This window comes from Lygodium microphyllum, chromosome 24, assembly GCF_053477565.2.
Source record: "Lygodium microphyllum isolate KBCC chromosome 24, Lygodium_microphyllum_v1.1.10, whole genome shotgun sequence".
In the NCBI taxonomy this organism is placed as follows: Eukaryota; Viridiplantae; Streptophyta; class Polypodiopsida; order Schizaeales; family Lygodiaceae; genus Lygodium; species Lygodium microphyllum.
The window spans coordinates 106020294-106031397 of record NC_141158.1 but is presented as its reverse complement, the minus strand read 5'-3'; the positions used below and the strand labels follow the sequence as shown (position 1 = coordinate 106031397).

Here is an 11104-nt window from a genome sequence, read left to right as displayed (position 1 = left end):
AGGGCATGGCATTGGATTTGGTAGGCTTTCCCATTTGTTGACAAGCATCACATCGTTTGCAGTAATCATAAGCATCCTTATAGAGGGTTGGCCACCAATACCCAAGTAAGGCCTTTCTAGCTGTCGCTTCTTCTGCAAAGTGTCCTCCACATGGCTCGTCATGACAAGCCTTAAGAACAATCCCAATCTCGTCTCCTGCAACACATCTTTGCACACTTCATCTTTGCCCTTCTTGTACAGTGCATCTCTACTTCTGTCTCTGACTCTACCTCTGACTCTATGACTGCCATGTAATAGGGAGAAGAATACATCCATGCTTCTATTTCACTGCGAGAGGTGATTTCAGAAGTCAATTCGGGTTTAGGCAGGAGGTATTCTTCCATGGACAAAGACTTTGCTTCTCTCGATAGTTGGCTTACAGTGCCCACTTTTAGGGACTGTGCCTCTGTATTCTTGGGAAAGATTTGTTTGACAGCCTCTTTATTTCCTGATGTACCATTTGTTACTTCATTGGAGGAGCATGTTATGACTTCGATGGATGTGGATCCATTGCCTTTTTGCCATCCATACAATTTCAACACCACTTTTTTGGGTCCTCTGCCTAGGGTTAGGGTTCCTTTGAACCAGTCCGTCCTTGCTCTTGCTTTAAAAAGCCAAGGTCTTCCCAAAAGTAGAGGGGGTATGAGGTCACAGAGGAATTTGGTTTGACCACCAAATATGTCAGCCAATAGTCTCTTCCTACAAGGGTTTCTTTTACGTATGGGAGGATGCCCAATGGTTTAATTTTGCTTTGGTTTGCCAATCTGATAAGCCACTGTGTAGGTTGAATTCCTTGCAACCTAGATCCTTCATTGTCACATTCATCATTATGTTTATTGATGAGCCTCCATCAATCAGTGCATCTGAAATAAAGCATCCCTCTATCCATACACCAATATCTGGGGTTCCAGGATCCAGAAAGACGTTGGCCACGTCTACTTCATTCACAGGTTCTAAGGCTCTGTTGGACTTTGTTGTTGTTGGGGGAGCAATCCTTAGGCATGTCTTCTTGTTAAGATGCCATTGAATCTTTTTTAACAACTGGGGGACAACATCAGCAATTGTCGGAATGTTAGGTTTGGTTTAAAGGTGTGTCTAGGTCTTTGACCAAATCATACTCTTTGATAGGATCCACATGCTTTTCTAATCGATTGGGAAATGGGGCCACACCCACTTTTATCTTCATTTTTTCTTCCAGGAGTGGCAACATCTACTCTTCTTCTTCATGAGGAGATACTTCTGTATCCTCTATTTCCTGGACCTCTCGTCTTATCTCTGCAACTGTCTCTGTAGCTCTCTGTGGCTCTATAGTGCTATGTACTACATTGTTCTTGACTGCATTGTTCTATTTTTCCCGAGGAAGGTGAACTTCATAGTCTTGGGGCAGAAGAAACGTTCTCTTTTGGAACTACAAATTCTCCTTTCTTTGTTTGCGTTATTGCAGCCACTTCCAATTCCACCAAATTGGAAGTAGATTCTTGGGTCTTCCGTTGGGTATCAGAAGTAGATTTCACGGGGGCTGGACTTGGACAATCTTTTGCAGTGTGGCGTTGTCCTTTGGATCGGCTGCATAAGGGCTTGTAATCCACAGATCTTCTAGGGTTTGGACAATTTGGTGAGATATGACCCTTTTCTCCACATCTATAACATTCCACCTCTGATCTCTGACCACTGCTAGACTGTCGTCCTCTGTAACTTTGAGAGGGAAACCTCCTTAGATCGAAATTAGGACCAATTGGCCCAATGTCCTGCATTGTCATTTTGATTCCAGCAAGGTAAATCTTGCATCTTCATCTTTCTTTCTTTGTTTGTGCATCTCTTTCAGAGAGCAGATATCCTCTGTATGGTTCTTCCTCAAACAATATGTACAGAAGGCTCCACGAACGGTTGGTTTTTAGGTACATTCAATGGCTAAATGTCCCGCTTGATGGCACTTTTTGCACCATGTATTAGAATGCATCACATCTCTCCCACCTCCCGTAGGAGTGGATATATTGGTGGTATTCACCTTTAGCATCTGTAGCTGCTCTGTAATCATATCCATAAGCTCTTTCTTGATACTTGCCACTGAATTGGATAGGTAGTCCTTTAGATTTTCATCTCCTGAAGTACTTGTAGTAGGGTTTTGGAAAGCTTCTGTAATTACTGCATATACATCTTGGGTTGATCCAGGAGGTCCTCTGTTCTGGTTCTGATTCAGAGCTCTTCTTGAGACTTGGGGTTATTGATTCTAGTGGGTAGGCTTCCACTGTTGTTGAGTCACCATTGGAGGAGCTGTCTGAGACAACTACTATTGTGGTTGTACCATCATTTGAGGCATTGTCATTTGCGGCCATTGTGGATTAGGTGCAAAGTATTGTGGCACTGTTTGCATCTGGGGGTAGGGGTAGGGAACTGTTCCTGGAATCGCATTTGGTGGGTATACCATTCCTGGCATGGGAGGAGGTAAGAATCCTCTTCCTAGAGTCATTGACAACCTTGCTTCAACTTTGTCATACAACCTTGCACCTTCCATTGCAGCCTTGTAGATTAACTGGTCTTTTCAATTCCACGAACTTGTAAACTTCTAGTTGTAGGCCTTTGAGGAACACTCCTTTCTAGATGCCTTCATCCAAATGATGATTGGTCCATCTCTTCAGGATGGATTCCATTCGCTAGACATAAGCTTCTACTCTTTCTTCATAGGATTGACTGAGGTTCATGAACTCCTCTCGCATCCGCTCTTCAAAATCTTCTCGCCTGAATTTAGTGAGGAAGACCAACTGCAGGTCCGTCCCATGTGCCAAAAGTTCTTTTGCTTGTCTCTCATACCACTAAAACGCCGTGCCCTTAAAAGTGGCGGGGAATATTGCTAACCAAAGCTCGGGGGTTCTGGCATTGTTAGCCACACATGCTACCATAAAATTTGCTACATGAAGATCATAGTCTTCATTGTACTCTTCCTTAAAAATTGGTAATGGGACTACATTTTCTGGCCTGTCATAAATATTTCCAAGATGAATATGACTAGGAAGGGGACCTTAAGTCGCCATGAGGACTTCTATAAAGAGTGCTTTTAAGGCGTCAAAGGAGGCTTCTGTTTGCAAGCTTGTTCTCGGCCTTGATTCTTGCCTTCTCTCTTTTCATGTACCTCTGGACTCGTTCTAGTGCTTGCCTCTTGATTGTGTCATTCATCATAGGGCTCCAATCAGTTGTTTGTACTCAACAAAATAGAATCAGAGGGAGGTTTTAGTCTCTAGAGGATTCTCTGGCCAACATCTCTTCTGCTTCCTTCTTTTCAATGTCTCTGAATTCAGCTTTCAAACCACTACAAAGAGGGAGATATTGCGTTTTGAAAGTATAAAAAATCATTCTTTTGAGGATCGTTGTTGTGCCATCATCATAATAATACCAGCTTCTGATGGTTTCAATTGTATATGTTGTAAAGAACACTCTGTCTACCAACTTCCAGTGGGTTGCCAGTTGGACAAATAGAAGATTGTTAGAACACCAAGCATCCCACGTATCTTCCTGTTGAGCATCTACAAACAAATTCCAACTCTTTTCTTGCTTGTTTTTGTGAACCTCCACTGGCCACGACTCCTGAAGCTTCTTCATGATTTGCCACTTGATGATGTCTGGAAACTTCTCAATAAATGCCAAATCTTCCATGGATGGTTATTCTCTCTGTTTCTGCTCTTCAGTTTGTTCCAAACAATTTGCCACTAAGATGCACGTCTCTGTTGTTTCAATAGGAAGAAGAAATAGTCCACCACATAGAGCCTACATCATGATGGTAATACGTTTCCACCATTTTGGGATGAACTTCTTGTAGAAAGTGGCTTTGGCAATAAGAATCTCTAATTCTTCAGTGGTAGAAGGAACTTTGCAAGCATCCATTGAATTCTTTTCTTCTTAGCAATGCCGTTTCCTTCATTTTCAGCCTCTTTTGATGCTTGTTGATGGCAAGTTTCCCCGGCTTCACACAAAAAACATGGAGCCCCAAGAGAAACACCAAGAAAAATAGATTTCTACTGCAAGAAAATCTATCTTGTAACATCAACAAGATTTTGTTTCATTCTTTTGAGAACCACAACAAGGAAAAGAACAAATCTTCACGCAGCATCATAGTAGATATCTCCCACGGATTTGATAGAATCAACCATAATCTTCAACATCTTCATAGAATCCATCAATAGAACGAAATAAAAAAGAACACACCACTTTTGAATGGAATTAATCACATAGTATTCATCTTCATTGTCTTCATAGTTCTCTTCTCTCAATCTCTCATAAATAGATACATTATTTTGATAGAATTGGCTATCTCTATCTCTCTCTTTCTCTCTCAATTAATAGTACATCCTCTCCTCACTACAATAATCAATAATGACTCTCATAATCCTCTCTTGGTTGTGGATGCACCTCCCAAGAGGCATGGGAGGTATAAAAGGGCACTAGAGTCACTACAATGTCTCTTCATAGCTCACTACTGTCACTTTCACTTTAGTCTTCAATAGCTGCTTCTTCCATTTGTTTTGGCTCTTTTGAACTTAGATTTATCCTTTCCAAAAGTTAGAAAATTTTCCAAAGTACACACTCATATTATAGAACACATCAGAAGATCGACAAAACAGAACAAAACAAGAACAGAGGCTCTATAGAAGGTCTACAAAGGGTCAACAGAGAACAACAAAACCTCATAACTCATATTAAAACCATTCCAAACTATCAAAAAATATTCAATAAGCTTTCAAAAGATCTCAACCTTCATGAATAATCAATCCATGCTTCATACAAAAGAAAATTGAAACAAAACAGAAGCTAAACAAAAGGTATCAGAACCAATCAAAACCTTAACAAAACCTATCAGAACATCACAGAGTCTCATATTTCTACTGAGAATCATCATGAGCTTCCAAAACATAATCAATATCATCCAAAACACTCTCAAGCACTTCCAAAACAACTAAAAATTACTCAAAATCCATCAAATATCAACCATTCAGACCTTAAAAACAACAAAAATCAACCAAAAAAATTGTCATTTCAAGATTCAATAGTATGATGTCCATAGATAGGGTTATAAGAATGAAGGAAATGTCAAATAAAGAGTAAGATGGCTTCAACACATTGTCAAGCTAGTGTCCATCAAGTAAGCCATGGTTTATTTGATGATCTTCAGTTCACATTTGTTGTATAGAATAGAGAAGAAGGCTATTTCAACACTAAAAGATGCATTGAGTAAGGTAGTCCATGAAATGCTTCAAACCATGGCAATATGATGCTTGATGTAAAGGCTATGATGCCAAGAAGCTCATAGAAGAAGACTTTGAGGTTCTAGAACAAGATCTCGAGAGATATGGATGCTTTCCACCATTGATTTGGAGTTAGAATTAAGTATGCATGTAGCACAAACTGTATTGAATACACAGCAATTCACCACATGTCTTCACCATTACAAATGGTTATGGCCAAGTTTCAAATAGCAAGAAGCATTAAGGGAAAGAATTAGGTCTGCATGTAGCACAAACTATATTGAATACACAACAGTTCACTACATGTCTTCACCATTACAAATGGTTATGGCCAAGTTTCAAATAGCAAGAAGCATTAAGGGAGAAGGATTTCACGCCATAGAAGCACTAGGAAGAAGAAATCAAGGCAGATTCACCATGGAAGCTCACAAAGAAGCTTGGAGAAAGAATAAGAAAGCCTACTTCAAAAGTAGTAGGACTTTTAGTTTCCTCCAACCACCTATAGCCCCATTTCGACCATATGCCTTTAGAATAGCATTCAAATATGGTCATGACTTGCTAAAATAGCAAGAATACCAGCATTTTTGGCAAGATCCCCTTCAAATGGCTTCAATTGTGGTCAAGTTAGCTGTAGAAGTTTGCCCCCATACAATCTTGTCATAATAACCAATCTTTGAAATGCTAATGTAAAGAAGGGAACCTAGCCTAGCCTAACTCTAACCAAATAACTAAAAATAAATTACTCGAACCTCAAGAAAATTGATGGAAGCCATAGCCTAAATTGTATTAACCTATGAAAATGGATAAGAAATAAGAAATTATTCTAACTTACCAAGTTTTATTGATCAAAATGACAAAATACCTCTACAATAGCACATTGTGCCCTATTTATAGTTCTTCCATAAGACTAACTAGTGTCGGTTATTAACAAGGTTTAGGGTCCAGAATTTCCTCCATTACATAATATCAACTCTCTTACATGCAATCCCCTCTAGCTTAAATGTATAAATGTCAAGTTTGCTTACTAAATCCATTGTTTGATGACATTTTTTCTATGTTATTAAGGTTTGAAAATATAAATACATCCACTACAAAGGATTATGGAGAATTCCAACACTTGACATACTTCATTAGTTTGCAAAATAATTTCCTCATCTATTAAGTTAACATAACATCATTTGTATGCATAATTTTCCAAATAGTTTAATAAATTGCATCACAGTTTTAGTCCAACAGAGTAAATAACATTATGAATTTCTTATTGATCTTGACTATACAACCATTTCTTAAGGAACCATAATAAAGATATAATAAAGTTCAATGTTTTCCTCCATAAATGTTTATTCCAAGAGTAAAGTGAAATGAATGCACTTAAAATTTCAACATAATTTTTGGTATTTTAAATATCCCAAATATCTCTCTTACTTGTTGAAATTTTTTGAGACACATGATCTACTATCATTTTGATGAGGTTTTTGTTGATTTAAAGGAAGCTATTATAAAAAAACCATAATAGAGTGTATGTTTTATTCAATAAAAGATCTGTTTTACATGATTTTGACTTCAACTTAGTATAATGCACATTTTGAAGACCCTATATAAAGACTTACCAAATGTATTATTACTTGCTTTAACATTTCCAATCTTCACATGCAATCATCATGTTTCATTCACCATAGCCATTTAGGAAATACAACAACCCCCCCGCACACCCCGCCCCCCCCCCCTTTCCCTCAAAAAAAAAAAATCTAAAAATCAAACCATCATCTACCCCACAATGCAAAACATATTTATCTCAAGTATTATACTCGTTGTCATATAATTTGCATTATAGAAGGAGCAATTATTGTGTAGTGAAGACATACATTAGTATCCAAAGAAATGTGGCCCTTGAATGTAAGCTCTTGATTACAATATGTATAGGGTCCTTTGGGATCAATATGTTTTGTATGTGTTCAATGTTTTAGCTCGAATACCAAAGGAATGTATTCTTAGGTATCCAATGACAAATTTCTCCCTCTCCAGGTTTGATGTTCAACCTTTGGAGGATTGGATGGCTTGGATTCCATGTGCTAGTATTCATGTGACATGTTGCTAGTGCATGGAAAAGAGTGGAGTCCCTTGTAGGTGTATATTCTATTTTCAATGTGACGTTTAAGATTGTACTGGAGATGGGTACATGGCATGCAAAAATTAAGTAAGGAAATATTAGATCATGACAAGCCACATAATTATCAGTGACAAACACTCCATCTAAGATATATGCTAGGCTTTGATATCCTTTGGGCAGAGAATTCACACTTGCAACTTGAGCATTACTTCTAACAATAGCAAGTGCATATTTTACCATGGATTCAAGGGAGGCCACACAAGTTACCATATCCATTAGAGGTGGAGATTGGCATGTGTCCAAAGCCATCTTGATATTTTGTCCCATTAAGGAATCTTCAAGGATGTCAAAAAGTTTGAGAAAATGATAAAAGGTTGTTTCATTCAAAGCATAAGATCTAGCCAACAATGGTGGTGGGAACTTCCTTCCCATCAAATCATTATCAAGGGAAGGGAGACTCACCATCATGGCATTTTGAAGGTTAGAAAGTCTAAAGAACATTTTTGATGGTTTTCCAGGTTGCAACTTAGACAATCCCACAGATTGACCATGTCTATCATTGAGAAAAGATCTTGTAGGGTCACCATCAATTGGGTTGCGCACCCCTCTTCCATGTAAACCTCCATATTTTCTACCATCATCTAGCCATGGATGTGGGCCATTCCCATGCTCCCCAACAATTTTCCTTTGATTTGCATCACTAAGATGCTTATTATTTGATCCTCTATGATGATCACTATGTTTAGAATTGTAGAATCGATGTCGTCTTCCACCACAATGATCTTCCTCACTATTATCATGATATCTTCTAGAAGTTTCACCACCACTCTTACGATGGTTGGAGTTTTTAGTATTCTCTCCAACATGTTTTCCACCAAACAATCTTTCATAATGTGCATCATATTCATGACCATACTTATGCCCATGATCTCTTCCATTAGCTTTAGCACAGAATCCTTGTAAATTGTCATCTTCCTCATCATAATTCTCATTCTTGATTTCATCAATATATTGTTTGTTACATTTTTTTACTCCATTGTATGTATAGAAGAATGGGCTAATGGAAATACTTGATTTAAGAGATTGATTTTTATTAGACATGTAGTTACAAAGGAATGTTCTCGATTGACACAAAGTTCTCCCATAATGTTGATCAATCTTGTCGATGACAACATTGGACACAAGGCTTTGTAGGTCTTGTGGAAGGTTGTTGATGACCTCTTCGATCTTATAATTAAATGGTGCTTCGCTTAAATTTGTGCTCCTTATGACCTAGCAAACCAAAATCGATATTCTTATTCCAAGTAGGGAAATTAGAAAATAATCCCTATAACATAAAACTAAAGTAACATAGTTACATGCATATGAGTGGACAAACTTTATATGCATGAGTGCGAGCATAAATGTGTGTGCATGTGTGAACATATGCATGTGTGTAGATGTATTTCTCATACCTTTGTTTTTGGGTGTACATATGTATCTTCTTAATCTGTATGTGTTTGCACATGAAGAAAAAGTAGATGTACCTCTTTTGGGCATGAAAACATATTTTTCCTTCACATGCACATTTGCATTGTCTACACACATGCATACATAAAAAATAATTCCTTTCATGCCACACACACACACACACGCACGCACGCACGTGCGCGCGCACACACACACACACATAGAGAGAGAGAGAGAGAGAGAGAGAGAGAGAGAGAGAGAGAGAGAGAGAGAGAGAGAGAGAGAGAGAGAGAGAGAGAGAGAGAGAGAGAGAGAGAGAGAGAGAGAGAGAGAGAGAGAGAGAGAGAGAGAGAGAGAGAGAGAGAGAGAGAGAGAGAGAGAGAGAGAGAGAGAGAGACTAACATGATAAATCAACATAGGCAAAAACCAAAGCAAGGGCTTGTTGAAATTAGCCATAGTGTTTCATTCTAGGTTTTCTCTTTCCAAGAACTCCTTTATAACAAGAGAAGAATTATTAAGGCTTGCAAAAGTATCCCCTAAAGAATGAATTTCTTCCATGAGATATCATAAAACTTATGTGCTATAAAAGCCATACACATGTCACATGGAGAGAAGTCTATCAATTTATAACAACCCCCTTTGGTAGTTTTTAATGAAACCTAAATTAAAGAGAACATAATTGCTACTATTCTCTTTCAAATTGTGCTTTTGTAGCATTATAGTCTATTGCTATATATAAAACCATTAGATTGTAAGATTTTTGTAGGCATTCATGTACATAGCAAAGCTTATGGGTGGAATCAATTGGCCATTATAGTCTATTATTATATATATAAAACCATTAGATTGTAAGATTTTAGTAGGAATTCATATACATAGCAAAGTTTATGGGTGGAATCAATTGGCCATAACCAAACAACAAAAAATATCTCTTGCATACGATGAATGATGTGGCAATAAGAATGGAGATTGTGTGAGCCTCAAAGTTGGCATGATTACATTCATCCTTTGATATTTTCTTCTTTAGTAACTATGAGTGAAAAATATTCTTTTATCTAAAGTCATTCATGTTTTCCTTCTCTTCTACTAAAAGCAAGGTGGAAATACATGTACAAACGTCAATATCTTCATACTCTTGCTACCCTACATTTACTCCATACAATTATTAAAGATAAAGTGCATGAGGTTTTCATGATGATTCTATTCTACATTTTCCCTCTTTCACTATATTCCTTTTTATTTTTTGAAATTTTTGTAAGTGACATACTTAAATATGCAATCATTCACTCCAACCTCCTATGGTTACAAGTTTAGTCACATGTTTATCATATAGGACAATGCAATCCAAGAAAGGTGCCTTATCTAATTATTTGTCAATTTCTCAATTATGGAAAAATTATGAGTACATGCCACTTGGGACTATAGACATACCACTTGGTTGTTGTTATGTAACATGAATGTTGAACATATATGTAACTAGATTAACAAGCTATGTAACACCTTGATTATTGTAATGGATCATGCGGTATTTTAAGGATACTTTCACTAGGACTATAAATGAGAATTAACATGTCAATGAATTCTCTAAATATGAAAGGATGCTTGGATAAGAAATATTCATAAATCCATGTATGAACTATTGGGAGAAGATCACCCCTATTTTAATTAGAAAAACTTTTCAAGTAACTAAGATTTGGAGTTCCTTGCATCTTGCATATTGAGAATATTGAAGATCACAATCATTAATATTGAACACCAACAAGTGGGGACCATGGTGCTTTAGTAGGACTTCAGGAAAAATGACATTCAAAGGCATGCCAAGGGAGATGTTGCAAAAGACCAATTCCTATCATCTTGATGTCAAAATTGATAAATTTTTTTCCTCACAACATCTAATGAAGGATTTAAGGAATGTGAGCCTTCAAAGTAGCCTCCTTCTTAGTGACACACCTACCAAACTTCCACTATCTTGTGGAGGACTAGATCTATGAGGGTCAAGATGCTATGATAATGTCTAAGAGACCACTACAATGTTGATCCTTTAGGTATGGTAATGTGCTAGCTATACATTACAAAACACATTCATGTTATAGTAGGTGGAATGGAGATTTGACAACATGATGACATTAGAAAACATTTAGGTCACCCACGTATATGCCATTAGCTAAATATGTAAGAGATAGTGATATGTGGTATAAGTGATTCAAGTTACTAGAAAAGGTGAGTTGATATAAAGGGCCATGGATCATGATGGATTATTGATAGAAAG

At 37.4% G+C, this 11104-nt stretch overlaps 1 protein-coding gene across 1 annotated transcript; it reads right to left on the bottom strand.

Annotated features, from left to right (window-relative positions):
* Positions 1–7092: 7092 nt before the first annotated feature.
* LOC148015481 (uncharacterized) lies at positions 7093–9365 on the bottom strand. Its single transcript, XM_087665624.1, has 2 exons — positions 9238–9365; positions 7093–8658 (listed from the first exon to the last, which is right to left on the bottom strand). Exons 1-2 carry the CDS (start codon positions 9289–9291, stop codon positions 7240–7242), a joined length of 1473 nt encoding a protein of 490 aa, XP_087521750.1. The 5' UTR covers positions 9292–9365; the 3' UTR covers positions 7093–7239.
* Positions 9366–11104: the final 1739 nt, after the last annotated feature.